Here is a 20556-nt window from a genome sequence, read left to right on the forward strand (position 1 = left end):
GTATAGATGAGCTATCCCCATTGCCACTGACTTTGTGAACACTTTGGGACTATACAGACTCTTGTCCAAGATGCCAAACTTGTAGTGTTACTCAACCCCCACAAATATAAGGACTTGCCAATACTTGTTTTCAATATGGGTATTACATTGTAAATCCTGGAGATCCAGGTAAACAAACCAGTCGTGCTATTATTGAGCCCCTACAATGGAGATCAGAGCGGACCTTTGAACCTCTCCTTTTTGAGGATTTTGTTTTTGTTTTTATTTTTTTCAGAAATCTCAGATCCAGAATGGGCCAAAAGCCTTCCCCTTTCATGGCAATAGTGAAGTATCTGGATTAGCTACCCCAACCTCTCTGGTGAGTAAGAGCTTTTCAGGCTGCAGTTTTCCCAAGCAAGGAAGAAATGTACCTGTCCACAGAACAAGCTGCTTCATAAATCTACTTGTGTAAAAAAAAAAAAAATTACTTGTGCCTTTGGTGCCATATAGTGCGGCAACAAATTATTTCTGCAATCTCATTATGGAAGACCTCTAATAGCCTATCTGATTATTCCAATACTACAGTAGGGCTCGAATACTATCTTATTTTGCCACCTTCCCGGAAAGCTACAAACTGGGGTTGGAGGAAGCAGTAAGCAATATTTCTAGGGCTGGAATGCCTTTGAGTCAGTGCTAATCTACTAAAATGCATGTTTTATTGATTTTCACCTGCTCTTATCTAATCTTTTCCCATACTGAGAAAGGTTGGACATTTTCTCCTGACAAGAGCAGAAGTAGAAGTTCTTTCATGGTTGGGGAAAAAAGTAGTGGGAGGGAAAGTGAACGTGTAAATACTCAACAGATTTTTGCATGAGCAAATCTGCACATGCATAGTTGCTTGTGCTAAAATACAGTTAAAAAATATTTTCTATGGGTATGAATTCCTGTTCTACTTCTGTAAATTCTTGTGAATTAATGAAAGCCACCAATGCCAAGACGTACACAATGGGGGCACTTCTGTGACTTTCTTTAAGAATTTGGCCCCCAATTAGGTCTGGTGTTAACCAAGACATTTTGCTTTTCTTAAAATTCGATTTCTTGCTCTAGCCATCTATCGGCTGGCTTTACTGCGAGTCATAGCGTTCTGCTCTTCCACAAGGAGCATACTGGCGCACAAAGTAGCTTTGTTCAGTGCCAGGAACTACTGTGGCAACATGTGCTTTTTAACAATGATTGATACAATGGTGAGAGCCTGGCAGCTCCCACAATAGTAAAGTTTTACAAAAGCCATGTCAAAAAAGACATGCATTGACAAAACCAAAAGACTGACCACCAATGTCGGATCGATTGGCTTTGCCAGTACTCGTTTATTTTCATGTTTCCCATAATCTTGTTGAAAACGGTTACACTGATTTTCCATTATGAATATTTTTTGGAAAAACTAGCATGCATCGACACAGTTTACTAAATGATACTTCTAGGAAATAGTACATAACATTTCAGTAATTTAGCAAAAGTTTTTTTACCTACTTGCATTTTTTCTGAACATTTTATTTTGAAAGCAAAGAATCATCAATCTTGCTTGCAAGCTTCTGCAAACATTTGCATCTAATCAGAGAGCATTCTGGGAGCATTATACGCAGCCTCAGATTGTTAAACTTTTCAAATGTGTACACACATTTTGTTTACTGGAATCACTGTCAGTAGTTCAGTGTGATCTTACACCATTTTTGTTTTAAGTATTCACTCTCATAGTAACAGCTTTTCAATAATAAACCATCAATACAAGTTCAAACAGCATTAACATATGAATACACATATTACCTCAACTGCAAAAAGCCTTCTCTGTAAAATGCCAGCCAAAGGGTTTGAGCTGCGGGGGTTTGGCCTATTTGTCCCAAGGACGAGTTAAACATGAAAACGTGTTGTCCTTGAACCCAAACAATATGTCCTGGGCATTGGGCTATAGGAATTCCACACTGTGTGTGTGTTTTTTGTATATTGGGTGTGGAGGCCGAAAATTAGTTACATTGAGCCTGGCATCCCTAAATGAACCACTGCCACATCTTAAACAGTGAAGATGGCTTAGCCAGCTGGTTGGCCTGATGGCATAATCTTCATTCCTTCTGAATCTATGGTGAAATCTTGTAGCTGGAGAAGCCAGTCCCTTCATCGAGGCTGTAGATGGCTCATCTTGATTTGCTCTACAGTTCCAAATGCTTTCTCACCAAAGATGTGTTCCCCATCAAAAATCATGCCTAGCAATTTGGCCTGGATGCTCCCAGAAAAGCCAGTAAATCAATGCATGGTGTCTGCAGATCATAGGTATATACATAGAGTAACCCAGACTATATGGGTGCTCATTCCAGACTTCTTGGCATTGCATTGTAAATTTAGCCATCTTGAAAAAGATACAGGAATTGCCACATGCAGATGCGGATTATGCTGATGACTGATTAATGCTAAAAAGGTTCCTGCACAAAGCACAAGGGAGTATTAAGCCAAAGCTGTTAGGGCAAAAATGCATCCAGACATTTGGACTCCCGGTTGAAGGAAGGGGGGTGTGTGTTAGGCTTCTGCTTGGTAAAGTATGCCTGAACTACTAGTTTCTTATGTCAGCAATACGTGGAAAGTATGTCCGCGTTAGCAAGGGTCACTTAAATTATCTAGAAGCCACCAATGAGGTGGAACTGTATATTTCTCAAGGCTCTTTTGAGTTCAGTTAATGTATTATTGGAGTTTAAAGGTACCTCTGCAAGTACCTCCGCAAACCATGTGCGTGGGACGACATCAGTAAAAAGACTGGACTGAAGTTGCTCAATATGTAAATGCATCTATAGTAATGGTTCCATCCTCATAAGTGGATTTTCAAAATGTGTTATTGGCATAGGGGTCTAGCACCCTGTTGTTTTAAAGAACCATTAAAAGAGAGGCATCAATATTAAATGGAGGTGTCACAGTCATCATCTATTTCCCTGAAAGGCATGACCTGGAATTGCAAGGTACTGAGTCATATTCAGAAACGTCACCAAAGATTGAAATCTATGTCAATCTTCTTGGTGTTCACCACTGGTTGCATTTCAGGCAGATACTACTGCAAACTTAGTGACCCACTTTTTTGGCCTGTACTTGGTGCACATGTATCCTACTCTGAAGTGAGTATATGCTAGAAAACTGTGGTGCTTTGGGGCAGGTAAGGACATAGCAAGGCTCTTGGGTGCCTTATGAAATTGGCCATGTAGGTCAGTGAACCACTTTCAGCTATAGGTTTCCAAGTCTGTTCCAAGCAGAAATTTCTGGGAAGTGGCTACTTTGTAGCTTTATCTACAAGCAGATTTGTTCTACAGAACTGTGCTTGAATATATGTTATCGCAGCAAGGTAGGTGGTAGCCCTTTCTCATACCATAGGACAGTGGTTCCCAAAGTTTTCAGAACTACAACCTTTTGAGACCCACATACATTTAATGGACATGAGGCAGGGAGATTTTTGAACGTAACTAATAGTATCATCTGCTAGCACACTGTCATTTACAGACAGCACATTTTCCATTCAAATATCCACTAAACTGGCACAGACATGCAGTTAACTTATAAAACTATACAGCACACAACTGATAATGTGTGAAAATTGGGTTTCTGTGAGTATTTATCATTGTGCATGACCAAGTGCATTTATGTTGTTTTTATCCTATTAAAATCTCCCTGTTTCCAGCACACGTCAGAATTACCAAAAAGTACTTCATTTCTGTTGTCTTAACTGCTGGATGCATAGTTTATGTACAGGTATTTACATGTTATGTATTGCAAAAAAATATATATATATCCTACATGTGACATATTTCACTTTAAAAACTCTTCTCACTTTGCAGTCAGAGAAAGAAAAGTAAACACCAGTCCCTATGTTCAAAGTATAAAGCAGCCTGACATTTGATCTCTACCTTTGAATCACTGGCAAATGTGACCATTTAAACACAGCATTTAAAGGCATTTTTGTTTATTGCTGACGTTCGCAACCTACCAAAAATCAGCTTGTGACCCACAAGTCAGTCGCAACCCACACTTTGGGAAACACTTTAATAGGGTATTTTACTGACTGTATTCTTATTATGTGTGTGTTGACCTGTGCTCCAAAATGTGACACTACTGTTGCCCTCTAACACAATATTTAATGCAGGATGTATGGGATGCAGATCAATATGTTAAGACGTTTTGTAATCTAATAGATTAGTAGTCACATTTTCTGAACGAGATGGCCAAGTTACTGTTTAAATGTTCTTTCTATACAAAATGACGAACAATCTAAAATGAACAGACCTACCTTGTCTTTAAAATAAGTGTACAGGAATGTCTTCCAATCATCTGTCACTACACTCTTGTAGGCAAATCTCTGAATGTATGCCTTTACAAACCCCATAAAGACATCTAGAAACCAGAGCAATAAAGACAGAAAACAAGAGTACTTACAAGTCAAATACATCAGAAATGTAAATTCGACAGATGTGCAAAACACCAACGGAGAATTATCCATTCAACATATTCATAAATCAACAGTATCAAACCAAATGCTTATCAACAGAAAAGTTAGCACATCTAAATTTTTACTTTTATTATTTCCTGATTTTAAAATGCCTTACTATTTCAGTTGGTTTGATACTTCAGTAGCAATCATTTGTAACCATACAATTATAAGTTAAAGTCACTGCTTTTTCATTCAATCTTGCACGCTTAAGTATGAGACAACAGATCTATGGGAAAATAAAGCCAACCAATTACCTACACTTTGTTACAACAATTTTGTTCTTTAATTTATGCTGGTCACCATGGCTACTTTTACTGTTATTTGGCAGGGTGTGTTTCGGTGGAGACCCTTGCCTCTCAACCCACAATTTCTTGATTCTTTTAGCATTTTTTCAAGATAATATGCTTCTTGGGTAGTGTAAAGATTTTTGCATAATGCCTGTTACAATGAGTACCAATGAGCTGAGTAATAGCATGTGTCACTGCAGCATTAAATGCTTAATTTATTTAGATCTATACTAACATCCACTTACTGTTTTCTTTATTTCTATTAATAATAGAGTTATTACTACAGTATTTGGTAATATCCTTTAAACAGAAATACAAATAATGGGAATTCAATTTTGAAGCACAAAGTTTTAGTAGATGGAACTGCTGAAGGCGGTCTAGGGTAAAAAGAATAAAAGACAATGATAAGCACAGTTTTAATGAAGAGGATTTGGTAGGTACAAGTCTGAAGACAGAAGGATCTACTACTACCGTCCTGGGATGCGGAATGCAAGAGAGACCTCTGTATGAAGCAATGCTCATCCTCAAGGGTCCAGAACTATTGCTCTAGACCAGATTTATTAACCGGCCCCTTACCTTATGTCATAGGTGGTTCAGAAGTGAGAGGTGGTTAACTGAGGGTTTGGAAAGCTAAATACTAAAACTGAGTGTTTGATGAGTGTTCCTCACGGACCTTGCAGGTGTAACTTTGGCTATCAGGTGCGACATCAGGGTGCTGCAGGCATCTAGTCACAGATGGGGTGGCCACAGACTGACTAGCTTTACCCGCATGTTTGCATTTCTTTGAACACAAAGTTGCAGTGGCTATAGCCAACCAATTACCAGAGCATTCAAATCATTCAAAGTCAATGGTTGATGTGCCTCTGCTGATGCCGCTGTACAGACATTTGTGTGCAGATATACTTTACATCCATTGTCAGTTCTTGAAAGTAAGCGCTTACACATGCATTTTGTTCTGGCATTGTTTCATCAAACATTGCCTCTTTTCCACTCAATTCTGAGGTAGCCATATACTATGTCCTTGAGTTCTCAGTCTTGATTATTCCAAATGCATGGAAATGGGCTGGAGAAGAAACTTCTCTGCCTTCACTATATCTGGCCCTCACTGTATGCCTAAATGGTCTGGTTTCTCTTTCAAATAATAGAAAGGATGGTGTAGGAAGACGTATGGAACTGCAGGGTGATAGTTATTGATGGTTTTGTTACTACAGGGACGGTGTTGCTGATGTGTGGATAACTGTTTGTGTATGAGGTGGTATCACAGAATCTTGTGTTTCTGCTTCCTTATGACGAGGGGATTCATCAACATGCTTTGCTTCTGTTGGGGTTGTCTGATTAAGCTGAAATATATAATATTTCGTTTTATTGTAACTTTGTATGTAGTGAATAAAGTTTTTCTTAAAGGGGCGTCTCTGAAAGTATGTATTGCCATTATGTAAGTGCCATCCTTATTTAAAATTATTTTTTATTCAAATATATTTTTGATAGTCCAGGAAGGTTCTAAAGAAAAAAAAACGGAGGTTTTAACTAAAAGCTTAGGTATGAGAGACAGACTACATTACCCATAATGCACAGCATCAGTCAATATGAATACCTGATATGGAATAATTCACGTCACACCCACAACATATGACTCCAGCAGTCAGGTTGCTGCCAGTACGGCCGCCTTCCCACGAGCCTCATTACAAGGTCCCCACTGGGTCAGCGGGCAAACACTGGGTTTCCGCCCGCTGGCCCGGCAGGGAACAGCCCATAACACTGAAGCCAGCTCATGAAGGAGGCGGACGCAATGTTGCGGTGCGTTGGGTGCAACAGCACCTGTCACATTTTTCACTTTCTGCTTACCAGACAGTGAAAAGTGAGACATGGCTGTCCATGGGGGCCCCTGCACTGCCCATGCCAAATGCAAGGGCAATGCAGGGGCCCTCATGGGGCCCCCTGCACCCTGCCTCCACCAGCTTTTACATGGCAGTGTAACCGCCATGTAAAAGCTGGCGGACCGGGGGGTCGTAATTACCAGGGTGGCGCTGCATGCATCGCTGTCCTGGCAGGTTAGGACCGCCAGTCCCTCCAGTGGTGGAAACTGGCGGTGCTGGCTGTCCCACTGTGGCCGAACAGCCACAGTCAGAACATGGCGGTCTGACCACCGCCAAAGCGGTCGGACCACCACCTTTTAGGCGGTCAGACCACTACTGTGGCCCTGGCAGTCTGTACACTATCAGGGTCGTAATGACAGCCATAGTCTTTGCTGTATCCTGCTTCAAACTTGGCTTTGGTAGCCTCCAGGACATTCATGGAGGATGTATCAAACAATCTGTCATGTTCATCAATCCTCCGTGAGAATGTCAAGTGCTTGATCACTAAATTTGTGTAACCTCTTCAGGAGAGAAAAGACAAAGGCATAATCAATGCATGTTATCTTTTATTATGCCCATCACAAAGGAGGTACTTTTGAAAAGCCTAGCTTAATATGTAAAGTTAATAATCAGTTCCCAGTTTTAAAAGGAAACTTAAATTTGCAAGTTATATATTGCTAAAGCGAGTTCTTTCTAGCTAGATATACTTAAAAAATCAGAATAGTTCTTACCCGGTCCTCCAAGAAGCTGTTCCAGGTGGAAGAGTAAAGCAAACCCTTTCTCATATGGGACAGAAGAATATGCAGCATCTGGGTCTACACCCTTTAGATTAGGGATCAAATTAGTAACAGGATTGGTAGCTCCAAATGTATCTATCTGTAACAGAAATTGAAAATAAAAACTCACACCTTGAAATAAGACACAGCGTGCATGTGTAATTCAAAACAAATTAGTCATTTGAAAGTAGAAATATGTACCGTTTCGTCTCCTTAGAGTTAGAAGTTGACAACTGAGCCAGAGAAGGTGTTACTGGTGAGCTGCCTAGCGTGTTTTTTCTCGGCTTATGAAAGGGTAGGCCCCTGGCACTACAACAGTTTGTGGATAAGTTTGTTAAATACTTAACAAAAACATACAATTTTCAACAGCCTATCACACAGACAGGTGTATTTGATTGAAAGCCCAAAAGTGGATGATTGATACACCTATCAACATGAGGCTATATGACAGCTTTACTCTAGGATTGCCCTTGGGATCCAAGGCTGAAACCAAGTACACAATAGCAACTGGTGAATGTACAGAAAGGATGCCGTTTATCATTTAACATAGTATAGCAGGACATATTTTATATCAAATGCTTAGGTTATCTATACAGTGAAAGAGGCCAGACGTTCTTCTCCATTAGAGTCAGTATACACTCAAAAGGAAAAATTGTTGAACAGAAATTACTCAATTCTTTTCACTAGTGAAAGAGTATAAAGAATGAAAGGCCTTGGAAGGTGATGAAGAAAGGCAGGATGTATTTAAGCACAAACATGCTGCTGAATTAGCACTTTTGAGAATATAAGAAATGGCTTTATTCACATTTTAATGTCAGCATGATTAAAGGGTTAAATCTTTGACTTGTGATTGGTGCAAACTGCAGATTTGTTCCAGGACATGGGAAGAAAAGTATGAGTTATGAAAATTCAAAGAGCTAATATTCATACTGTACTAGTTCCGTTTACCCATTCAGGTAAAGCACCATAAGCCACCATAAGCAGAAAGGAGTAAAATTTCCGTACGTCCACAAGTTTTCTTATTTAGTTAGCCTAGTTGCTGTGGGCATTGCGAAAGAGTGGATGTACACTGTTAGTTTTGAGGTCTTGCCTTAAACCAGTTCCCACCCATCTTCCTTGCAAATTAGTAAACCAATAATTCAAAGTACTTCAACAATTACTTACCAAAATATTCAAGGAACATTAGTGAAGGAATGCATGTTTAAAATATTCATCATTGCTCAGATTCAAGACTGCATGTATTCTTTAAATATCTAGGTCATCAATGTAAAATCAGTTAGAACATGCAGAGCAAACATTGCCTGTTCAGGAAATACCTAATATGAAAGCACTATAGGCAATTTAGACATCATATTTGGAGGATGGAGATACAAATTCTGAAAGGATTTTGAGCAGAACAATGGAGGACCTCCCGCCTCTCCCCAATCTATAGTTTCTGTTCCTCTTTATAATATCTATGGGTTCCTGTACAGGTGCCTTTAACAAGTTAAGGTACCAATCACGTTGGTGAAAGTCAATAGCCTGAATCGCACTGATCATTAAAAAGGAAAATGCAGTGCCCTTCTCCGTATTAGATGGAACATGGGTACAGAAACCAAGCTTTACAGAAGGGTAATGAGTTCAAAACATTGATTTCAAAATTGAGAAATGATCCAATGCACTTTGTCAAACACAGCCCAATGTCAATTTACCATTTTGATACTAATGATTAGGATTTTAAGCACACCAGATAAAATTTCAATAAGATATATATATTAAAACATGGCCCTCCTCTTCCTCTGTCTCAAAGCTCTACTCATCAAGCATGCAAACAAGTGGCTAGTGGCTGCAAAATAAGTATAAATCTTCAGAAAAGATGGATCATGCTCAGGCATAGAATAGCAAAATGTATGTTCTCATACAAAGCACATAGCACTAGTGAAGAAATATGAAGCACTGGTGAAGTAAATAAATTACATTTGCCAGCATATAGAGTAGAGATAAAGATTCAATGAGCTGAAGCTCAGAATATTAAATATTATTGAGTAAACTCAGAAGGAGTCTACTTCAACTAACGTTTTCTGACACAGGTCAGTCAGGCATAATTTCGAAATATTTTGGAAAGACTTTAAAGGTTTTATTAACCAAATTTACATTGCAATGCCAAGAAATTCAAATTTCGTTGAGGAGAACAAAGCTTCCAGAAACCACTCCTAATCTTCTGCTTACATTTTGAATCCTCAGTATCAACAGGTGGGACCCAGAAAGGAGCAGCACTACATTTTAGTTTCCTCTGCAGGTTTAGATGTTAGTTATTCAGCATTTATCAATCAGCACTTCCTCTTTCTAAAAGGTCATGGTAAGTCAGAGCTTTGGGACAGGTGACAATAATGTAAACACTCAGCATGGTCTAGACATAGAAAGCTCAGAAACCCATGGTGGCTGTATTTTGAGTGTTCAGTAAGCTCTGATCGAAAATTGAACAAGTATTGGCAAAGCAAGTAGGAATGTATTTGGCTGCCCAACTAATGGCTCTGCAAATTCTTATTTTCTTCCTGTGCATGTACATGAGTTTGTGTGTACCACTGTCCATCTTTGAATGGCTTTTACTAAAGTATATGAAAAACATTTAAAATATGTCCATCTCTGCATCCACAATCATGCCGCACTTGCAGATGCACAGGCAGCCATTGTAGAATGGTTTTGCAAGGCCTTTTTTCAAGGTGGCTGCCAGTAGTGCTCGCACAGATATTGCACACTGTGAGCAGCAGGAAGGATCTGGTAGAATGTTTTTCTAGTACCCTGCAGCTCCCAAAAGTGAATACATGAAAAAAGTAGGTAAATAGGAAATAAATTAAATGAAACTGGTCGACCACCATTCAAAGGAGGGTACTACTTTTTAGAAAGATGCACACATCATGCAGAGGCTAAATGCCCTCATTCACAGGGTGTGGAGCCACTTCTGAAGTGGGCTGAACCATTGCCCCATGCTGTGGTAGGCAGAAGTAAAATATGAAAGACATTCTGTTAGAAATTGTGATACTGCTTGACTGAGGTGGGTGTCCTGGTCAAGAAGCAACCACAAACTTCATCAGGTTGAGGCATAAGCCAACCCCAAATTAACCTGTGCACTCTGGTAGATTGGCAGAGAGAAGTCAGGTTTAATGTGTAAAGTATTTATGCACCTCTTAAAACAGTAATAAAGTGAAAACATCATACAAAAAAGGATCCTACACCAGGTTAGAAAAATAGAGTGATTTACAATAAATTAAACAAAACAAAACCAACAAAAATCCAATCCGTAGGACAAGAGATATGTAAATTTAAAGATTTCAGTTGAACTAGCACCAAAAATCACAAAGCACCAGCTATGGATATCTGGTCACGCCAGACTGGGACAAAGTTGGCTACAGGGACGCAGTTAGGCCCTCTAAATAAAGAATCTTAAATCCTGTCTCACACTCCAAGTGATGCATTGGTTTGAAGATGCGGCGAGGCTGCGATGCGAGGTCCTTCAGCGTTGTCAAGGATCCTGCTGACAAGGGTTTCCAATGCGAAGTCTGGCAATCTGTCAGTCTTGGGGAAATGAACCTTGTGATGTGGTGCGTTTCTTTGCATGGGGAAGATCCCTGCAGATACCACAATGCGTCTGTTCTGCTCAGGTTTGTGCCGTGCAGTTGAGTGGATACGTCGGTTCCATTGGATCCACAGAGGCCGGCCGAGACCTTAGGCCCACTTCCAAGGGTCCGGAACTGGGGTAGCACCACTTGGCAGGGTAGACTCACAGATGGTAGAATCCAAGTGCTGGGGTCAAGGTTGTTGGAGTCAGCCAGCTAGCCTTGGAGTCACTAAGGTGTTCTGTGTTCAAGAGATGCAGGTCCAGTCCTTCTCACCTAGACCAGAGGGTAGCAGGTCAGCACAGCAGGGCAGCAGTCCTTTCTGGCAGAGTAACTACAGGTACAGAAGTGTACTGAAGGTTTGGTACTAAAGTCAAATATTTATACGTAGTTGTGCCTTGGAAGTGGGATAAGCTTCTAGACGGTTGCCTTTGAAGTGTACAGGTGCTGTGCCTTCCTCACCCTGGGTCCAGACTATCCACGTGGGGTACGCAGTCATTCGAGTGGAAGCAGAACACATCCTATTCAAGAGTAGGTGCGGCTGTTCCCAGGTCCTCCCCTCAATCCTGCCAGTGATGGCCCATCCAGGTACACCAAGCCATCTTTTGTGTGAGTGTCTAGGGGGAATACACAAAGCTCAACTTTCAACTAAACCCAGTCATGTGACCCAGAGACAGGCTACAGGCACCAAATGGCAAATGCAAGAAAATGCCAACTTTTTAAAAGTGTCATTTTCAAAATTGTAATTAAAATCCAACTTCACTATGAGTTAGGATTTTTCATTACAATTCCAAAGACCCAAATATGATCTAACTACCTGTTCCCATTTGAAAATTATAGCTTATTTAATGTAATATGGTAACACCAATGTTATCCTACAGGAGAAGTAGGCCCTGTAGTATTAAACAAATTTAAGAGCTTTTCACTACCAGAACATGTAAAACTTAATAGTACATGCCCTACCTTTCAAACACACTGCACCCTGCCCTCTGGGCTGTTCAGGGCCTAACCTAGGGGTGACATATGTATTAAAAAAGAAGTTTGGAGCCTGGCAAAAGGGTTATTTTGCCAGGTCGAACTGGCAGTTTAAAACGGCACACAGGCTGCAATGGCAAGCCTGAGACATGTTTAAAGTTCTACTTAAGTGGGTGGCACAATCAGCAATGCAGGCCCACTACAAGCATTAAATTCACAAGCCCGGGCACATGTAGTTCCACTTTACTATGGACAAGTAAATTAAATATGTAAATTGAGGAGAAGCCAATTTTACCATGTTTTAAGGAGACCGCACAAGAACTATAGCCCTAGTTAGCAGTAGTAGAGGGTGCAGAGTCCTAAAGCCAATAACAATGAAGTTAGCAAACAGGAGGGTTAAAAGCAAAAGGTTAGGGGGGAAATCACGCCAAGGGCGCCAGGTCTAATGGACTGCAACAATATTTTTTGGGTAAAAAAAAAAAATATATATATATATATATATATATGTATATATATATATATATATATATATAGTAACGAAAGCTCTTTGGATTTACATTAAAAAACTAATATCACTCTCAAAACTGACACAGATATTGAATAGAGTAAAAAATAAATAAAAGTGCAATGACTTTATTCTCATTGCAAATAAGTTCACATCACAATATTGGTGAAATCCCATTTTAAACAATTAAAAGTAATTTGAGCTGGTAAAGCCATTCTAGTTGTCGCTATTCTGATGGAGCAGGCAAACGTTTCAGTAGATGATATTATTTTTCACCTTACCATTGGACTGTACTTTCCAAGACAAATAAAAGTGTTTACCATAGCAATAGGTGTGGTGTGAATGTCTATTATAAGGCATTTGTTCTAATAAGGAAGAGTTTTAGAGTGCTATCCTCTTTGTGTTTGAATATAGTTTTTTTAGTTAATTTCTGAGGTATTCTATATTGCTTTGGGAGGAGATATAGGACTGTTTGAAAATGAGTTGAGTGAATGAGTGTTAGAAGCAGACCTTTTCTGAACGTGCCAGCTAACTGAGCGGCTTTGTGGCTTCAATATTTTCTTCTTGCAGACTGTACACAGCTAAAGCCTTCAATGCTATCCTACTGTATGACATACAAATGTTGCAATTCCCCAATCATGCAGAGAAGCCAAAAAAAAAAAAAAAGTATTATTTGCCACGTCTGATGATCAGATTTTAAAAATGCAATAATCTGGATACTTGCATTCGTGTGCAGAACTACATTGGGTTTCACATGTGATTTGCAGATCACGCAGATTTTTGGTAACCCCTGCAACTGTTGTTTTAGACTAACCCCTCTCCTCATTCCCACACACCACTATTGGAGTGAACAGACATCTGATGACACTGTAAACCCCTACTGTGGACAAAATGCTTACATATTTAAACTATTTCACTCACACCTTTTACCAAAGAATCCTTTCAGTAGTTTAATTTGTTTGTAGCTACATGGAGGTTCAGAGAAACACAATCTCAAAACATCCTTGCTATAATGGGAAAGAGGCATTAGGGTAAATACCAATGATCCCATTTGACAGCTCATTTGAGTTTGGTAATGTGAGAGAGTAGAAATGGAGAATAGGACGAAAGAACACAATATCACTATGCATTATTGCCTTAATAAAAGAAAGGAAAACGTCCCTACTTTTATCACTGGTATATACAAAGTCACTGGAATTTTGAGGAAATGGAGGACCAAATGAAACAGAAGGGGTGACATAATGCTGTGGTAAAAAAGGCAGCGCAATAAAGCACATTTCGAAGTTGAATTATTTCACTATTTTGACATTTTAACACACATTAACACCGTCTAGGTCAAAGATTCATTTAATTATTTTCATTTTAACGTCTTACAATAGCAATCATAAATTAAAAATTGATCAGTTCATCTTAGCAGTTGGTCTGTCACTATGTGGCACTTTTGTTTATTTTTAGCTTTTTTACTTTTTCCTATACTTTACCATAGGAAGGATCAACATTCAGGGTTAAGATCTCCCTATGGTAAATCACAGGGAACATTTAAAACATTTATTAAACTTTATAATAAATTAGCAAAAACAATTTTATGTTAACTATTATTGTAAATTCATTTTAATTAGTTTAAACGTTGAGTAAAGAAAAAATTACATTAACTTCATTTTAGCTTATATTGTTAATTTAAATCAATTAGAATTATTTTTCTGAAGTTTAAATAAAAAAACTCAAAGTAAAAAATATCATGCACTATTAGCATTTAAATGTGATGTATAAAATTAAAAGTGGTTTTTAGTTAAATTAAAAAAACATGTTATACTAATTTATAAATTCACGAAAGTCATTCACTGTTTTATAATTTAAAAATAAAATGTATTTTTATACATTTTTAACACTAAATTATATTTACTGATATTAAACTGCTGCAAATAATTTAATATTTTTTTCAAATATATATTTATTAGCAATTTAATTAGTGAGTCACATAGCAAGCAAAACATTTATATTGGGTATCATTGTCAGTGTGTTAGTACATTTCTTATACGCACCACTGTATCTACGAGTATGGTGAGAATTCAAGATACCATATCTTTTTTGCATCGAGCCATTTCAAGTACATTTCAAACCCTAATTAAGATAGTTCTATTATAATATTAATTAACAATTCCAACTGGTATACTGTGGATGCATAATTACCCCCCATGACAATGGAAAGAAGGTGGAGGGAGTAGTGCCACTGTGCTATCCCGGGGGCAGGTTGATATCTGTTCTATGAAGTATTGGCTCAGCACAAAGGGGGAGATAGTCTCACGAGGGGGAGGGGGAATTATAGATATTTTGCTCTTAATTTAATTACACTCTGCAAAGGTTGATGATCAGTGTGGCACAGTGATAAATTTGTCTTCCACAATTTCCAAGTATTTTTGACTGTTTGGGGGGTTAGTTGGGCCTCGGGCCCCCGGTCTATATTTTTGAGAGTCTCTTGTTCAGATTTTGGTGGTGGAGCTGCGGTCGATTTCCATTTCATGCTATTCTGCGCTAAATCAAAAAATGTGTTTAGGGATTTTCGGGCTGCTGAACGGAGTGTGCCTCTCAATAGAAAATTTGGAGCATTTATCGTAAGCGTGCAGCCCAAGATCTCAGTAAGACGGTCCGCCACCCCTTTCCAGTAGGGAGTAAGCGGGGAGCACACCCGAACCTTGTGTGCAAACTCAGCATCAGAATCCTGGCATCCAGAGCAGGAGCATGGAGATCCTGGATACATATGGAACAGTCTCATGGGTGTGAGGTACGCATGATGTAAATAAGTAAACTGTGTGTATTTAAGGAGGGCATTTATGGAGATAAATATTGGCATTGCCAGACACTGCGCCTATTGTTTGTTCGTAAGTGTTGTGTCAAGCACTTCGTCCCAATAATTGCATAGCAAAAGGAGTGATGTACCCCTGTCTTCGCGTATTGCTGTCTATAACCATGTGATAGCACGGCGGCTAGCCCAGTGGGTCAACATTACCTGGATAGTCTTCAAGGTGTTCGGTTCATCATGCGTTCTGTGCCAAACTCTATAAAGATGTCTCATTAATGAGGCATAGATTAAGAAGGAGCCTCAGAGTATACCATGACCAGCCTCTAAACTGTCCAATGTGCAGAGTATTTTATCACTGAACAGGTCCCCCATTGTTGTGAGTCAAGTTTCCGTCCATCAGTGTGTGTCCGGCCTGCTGCTAAGGTCTACGCAATCAGACATCACCTATAGAGGAAATTCCAGAGTGTAGTGAGGGGGGGGGGGATTTTGGTGACGGCAAGGTTTGACCACGTATCTGATCCAGCACACCTTTGCTGTTCACATTAGAATGTTTTCGGCAGCCTTAGTGGTCCCTATGTCAAATCCCCATAGCCAGCTTAGTACCCGGGTCAAGTGCGATTCCCCAAATTGTATACTTAATTCGGTCAAATTGTGGTTCACTATCCAGTGAGTGGGCCACTGGAGTTGAGCAGCTGTGTAGTAGCATTCATATTTAGGTGCGCCCAAACCACCCCTTTCCAACGGTGCATATAGTTTAGCGAGCGCAACACGTCTTCTTCCCTTACCCCATATTAAGGAGGTTAGGAGTTAGAATGGGTCTTTAAATAACGTTTGGGGCTCTAGAATAGGGAGGGCTGAGAAAAAATACTGTAATCTGGGGAAGAGTAGCATTTTAGAGATAGCAACACATCCCATAGGGTAAAAGTGGTAAGGCCATCCAGAATGGTAGGGAGTCTTGGCCCTGTTATTACCCTATCCAGATTGCCCTCCACCAGATCCCTATGTGCATGATACACCCGTACCCCCAAGTATTTAATTGAGTCGTCAGACAAGGGAAGTTAAGTGTGCAGGAGGGCTTGTTGTTGTTATACTGTTAGGGATGCCAGTGGGAATAACAGATTTATCCCAATTTACATGTAACCCAGAGGCGTCTCCAAATCGCCCTAGTAATGCCATAAGGTGTGAGAATATTGCACTGTCATTCAGAAGGTATACTAGTGCATTGTCAGCATAGATTGATATTAAGTGCCAGCGATCGCCTGAGTAGAGTCCCTGTTAGGTGCCTGGTTCTGAAGTGCACATGCCAAGGGTTCCATTGCCAGCACTATGATAATCTGTGATATGGGGCGACCCTGTTGAGTGCCATATTCGATAATGAATGGGTCAGAAAGTTGCACCGGTTTTCACTCGGGCTAGTGGCGAATTATAGAACAGTGATACCCATGTCAGGAATCTGGGGCAGATTCCAAATCTGCACAGAACTTCCTTGAGTTATTGCCTTTCCAGGGTATCCAATGCCTTCTCTATGTCAAGAGGCGCAACCCATGGGTGGGTACCTGTTGCATGTGCCCAATCCATTAGTGAGATCAGACGACATAGGTTCCTGCCAGAAATAAACCTGTCTTGATCGAAGTGTATGTCATGTTTTATCACAGGAATGAGACGGTTGGCTAACACTTTACCAAGGAGTTTGTAGTCTGTATTCAATAATGAAAGGGGGCGGTAGGAGCTTAGCAACAATGGTTCTCCATCTGACTTAGGTAGCACCAACCACCAACACTGCCTCTCTTAATGTATGGGGGGGGGGTAACTTGCCTACTGTGTAAGCCTCTGTGCAGAGCTTAAGGAGGTGGGGGTTAGCTGAGAATGAAAGGTGGAGTAAAATGCCACATGGCCAGCCGTCGGCGCCAGGTGCCTTACCGCGTGCCATCTGTGTAATCTCTTCAGTTATTTAAGATTCTGTAAGGGGTGCCTCCAAGTCTGCCCACTGGTAGGCTTTTATCTCTGGGAGATTTAATTCCTCCAGTAAGGAAATTATCACCGAGATCTCCTTGTGATGGGGCTGAATAAAGTTTGGAATAATAGGACTGGAAGGCAGCATTTACATCCTCCTGTGTATTGAGCAGGAGTCCTGTTGTATCATGAATTGCCATAATCCGGGATCTGGGTGAGTCCAACCGGAGGAGACATGCCAATAGTCTGCTAGCCTTATCGCCCTCCTTGTGCTTTTGACTAGGTATTCCAGATAATCAAAGGAGCTAAATTTTTCCAGTGATGCCTTCTACGCAAGTTTGGACTGACCTTAGGGGGTGGCGGCTGTCAGATCAACCAGTAGAAGTTTTTCATAGCTCTTAATGTCTGCCTCCAATGTATGAAGTCCTTCACGAAGAGCTAATTTGACCCTGTATACTGCTTTAATTGCATATCCACTGATTACCGCTTTGAATGCGCCCAACTCTATACCAATGTTTGAAGATGTGTTCGCGTTTACTTGAAATTATTGTTTTATATGGTCAGCAAGCTTAGTGCAAAATGATGCATCATATAAGGCACACACGGGGAGGCGCCAGGTCGTGATACGTGGGCGTTTTTGTCCCCAGCACAGCTACACTTGCAGAGGACAGTGGTCCGATATTGTTCTCCCAAGGTATACCACCTTCTTGAGTGTGTCAGGGGTCCAACAAAAAAATCTATTTTTGTATGTAGATCATGTAGGCCTGATTAGGAGTATTCCCTGGTGCTAGAGTGTAGTCTATGCCAAGCATCCACAACTTGGTTGTTAGTGGCCCATCTCTGTAAGTGGTGTGTAAGAGCGATGGATTGAGTCCCTGGAATTGGCAGACAGGACTGGTGTAGGATGGAGTCCGGAGAGCAATTAAAGTCTCCACCCCAATAGCCAGGGGCCAAGGCGTTCTGCAGGAGTGCTGGGGTTAAGGAGTGTACAATAGCGCTTGGTTACTATTGGGGCACATAGGGAGATCAGTGTCAGAGAGTGTCCCATCTAGAAGTCCCTCCAATATCACATACCTCCCTTCTGGGACTGTTATAGTGTGTAGGATCGCTAGTGGTACCCCAGGAGCCACCCATATTATGACTCCTCTAGCATAGTTGGAGTAGGTCATACCCACTACTGTTCCCCTCCAACGTTTACACGTGGCTTCTAATGCTGGGGCTATGAGGTGTGTTTCTTGGAGTAACGCTATCTGGATCATGCGCCTACGCAAGTATTGATGAACTTGGAATCTTTTCTTGCAATTGACCAACCTGCTTAATTCCAGGATACAAGGAGGATTGGTGCCCCTTGTGTTATTTTATTAGTGGACAATGACTTTACAGTGTGCTGCATAACCATATGTCAACGCCCCCCTGTGCGTCCCCAAACCCGCTCCCTCCCACCCGCCTCTGTTGCATCCAATACTGTTGTATACCAATAAACCATAAAAAAAAAAAGGTATGAAGAACTTCCAACTCCGGTTCGGTCTACCAACAGGCACACAGCCATAAGCACTGTGATGCAAAAACAACTTTAGTGAAGTCACTAGTTTACTGTAGAGTCACTGCAACGTCTTAGAAGGGGGGTGCATTGTAGGTATGCAGCTATCTATCACATTGTGTAGGCAAGTCCACAGCCCTCAGCCATTCTATACGCTGCAGATCTTGTTCGTCAACCCCCACTAACATACTCACAAGAAGTGGCGAAAAGGGTCAACCTCAGGTATTACCCAACTGTTTATACCAAGTCTTCACCTGTTTAAGGGGTAACTGCTGCGCCTCCTCCCAGTAGTGGGTAGAGCTAAGCTTCGGGTGCTCACAGAAGTCCCTCAGCGACACTGCCCGATTCAGATTCTTTGGTCGGAAGAGTTGCCACTTGTTGCTCATCCCAGCAATCACCCAGGCTCTATCTTTAGCAGCTTGTTTCCTGGATGGGCCAATGACGCGTTGAATGGGACAGAGCCTACAGCTGCATTGTACTTTCATTTAGTGGATATTATCTTTCTCTTCACAGGGAATAGACGTGATACCTTTGCGCTCTAGCCAGTTCCAGGCATCTTCCAGTATGGCACAGAAAATAGCTGTACCATCATGCACGAGTCTGAGGGTGGCAGGAAACTGCATGGCATATTTAATACCATTGTCTCGCAGGCATTTCTTGATGGCCAAGAAGGAGGATCTGCGCCTTTGTACTTCCATAGTGAAGTTAGGGTAGATGTTTACCTGACAGCTGTTAATCATCCATGGTCACATGCAGAATATGGTCTGTATCTCTGTAATTAAAGAGACGGGCTACCACAGGGCGGGGAGGCGCTCCCGGATGACGGGGTTTGCCTAGGATCCTGTGGGCTCGCTCAACGGAGAAGAATGCCGACTGTTTGCCCTTTCAGATGGTGTTGGTAAACCAGTCTTCAAGGTATAATTCCATGCTTGGGCCTTCAACTTTTCCGGGCAGGCCCACTATCCTCACATTATTACACCCTGATCTACCCTTCTGGTCATCTATCCGTTTCTGAAGGAAGGTGACTTCATCTTGTTGTGACTGTAGGTGTTTCTCCATATCTGTAACAGAGGGGCGGAGGGAAGCCAGTAATGATTCTGTATTGTCCACTTGTTCTTATAATTTCTTATTGTCTTCGCGCATATGCCCCATATCTATGTGCAGCATGATGATCTTTGAACCCAGCATGGATTTAATGTCAAGAACTGTGATTAATAGTTCAAACTTGCGAGTGTGTTCTGCTAACATGTTTGTCAGGTATTCATTCGAGGTACTCATCTCTCCACCCCCCCATTTGGTCTTCCCGAGTTCCATGCGTTTGCGCTGAGGTCTTATCATTCCTTGTGCGTCCCATGTTGAGCGTTGTGCCTGCTGGTGCAGGTGGCAGACAGAAAGTGAACTGTCAAGGGTCTGGTCCCTGGTACTATTTTGAGATACACTTTGCTATGTGCTGTTTAAATTCAAGTGCCAGATGGTAACCCCAGTGGGATACTAGGTGTCCTCCTTATTGGAATAGATACGGGTTTGCTAACAGGAATTGGCAGCACATCAAGTCTATATTTATGTGGTTAGGACTCTGAAGCGCCTACACCAGGCGAGAGGCAAAACTTAAATACAGGCGAGTTGATAGGGGCCCGACTGGGGCTGTTTCCTGGTGGTGCGGTATCTGCCTATGCCCAAGTCCCTACGGTTTATAGTCTTTGGGAAGCGTTAACAGTTCCTGTTCGCATAGGTACAACAGTTTAAGGAATCTGCACTCAATACGGTCTA

At 41.1% G+C, this 20556-nt stretch overlaps 1 protein-coding gene across 1 annotated transcript in view; it reads right to left on the bottom strand.

Moving 5' to 3' along the window:
* LTA4H (leukotriene A4 hydrolase) overlaps positions 1-20556 on the bottom strand; it is a 326790-nt gene that overhangs the window by 79387 nt on the left and 226847 nt on the right. The window contains exons 12-13 of the mRNA XM_069229606.1: positions 7373-7517; positions 4298-4401 (exon numbers count right to left, since the gene is read on the bottom strand). Coding sequence (XP_069085707.1) covers positions 4298-4401; positions 7373-7517 — 249 coding nt within the window. The remainder of the gene's footprint in view (positions 1-4297; positions 4402-7372; positions 7518-20556) is intronic.

The sequence above is a fragment of the Pleurodeles waltl genome, chromosome 4_1 (assembly GCF_031143425.1).
Source record: "Pleurodeles waltl isolate 20211129_DDA chromosome 4_1, aPleWal1.hap1.20221129, whole genome shotgun sequence".
Taxonomy (NCBI): Eukaryota; Metazoa; Chordata; class Amphibia; order Caudata; family Salamandridae; genus Pleurodeles; species Pleurodeles waltl.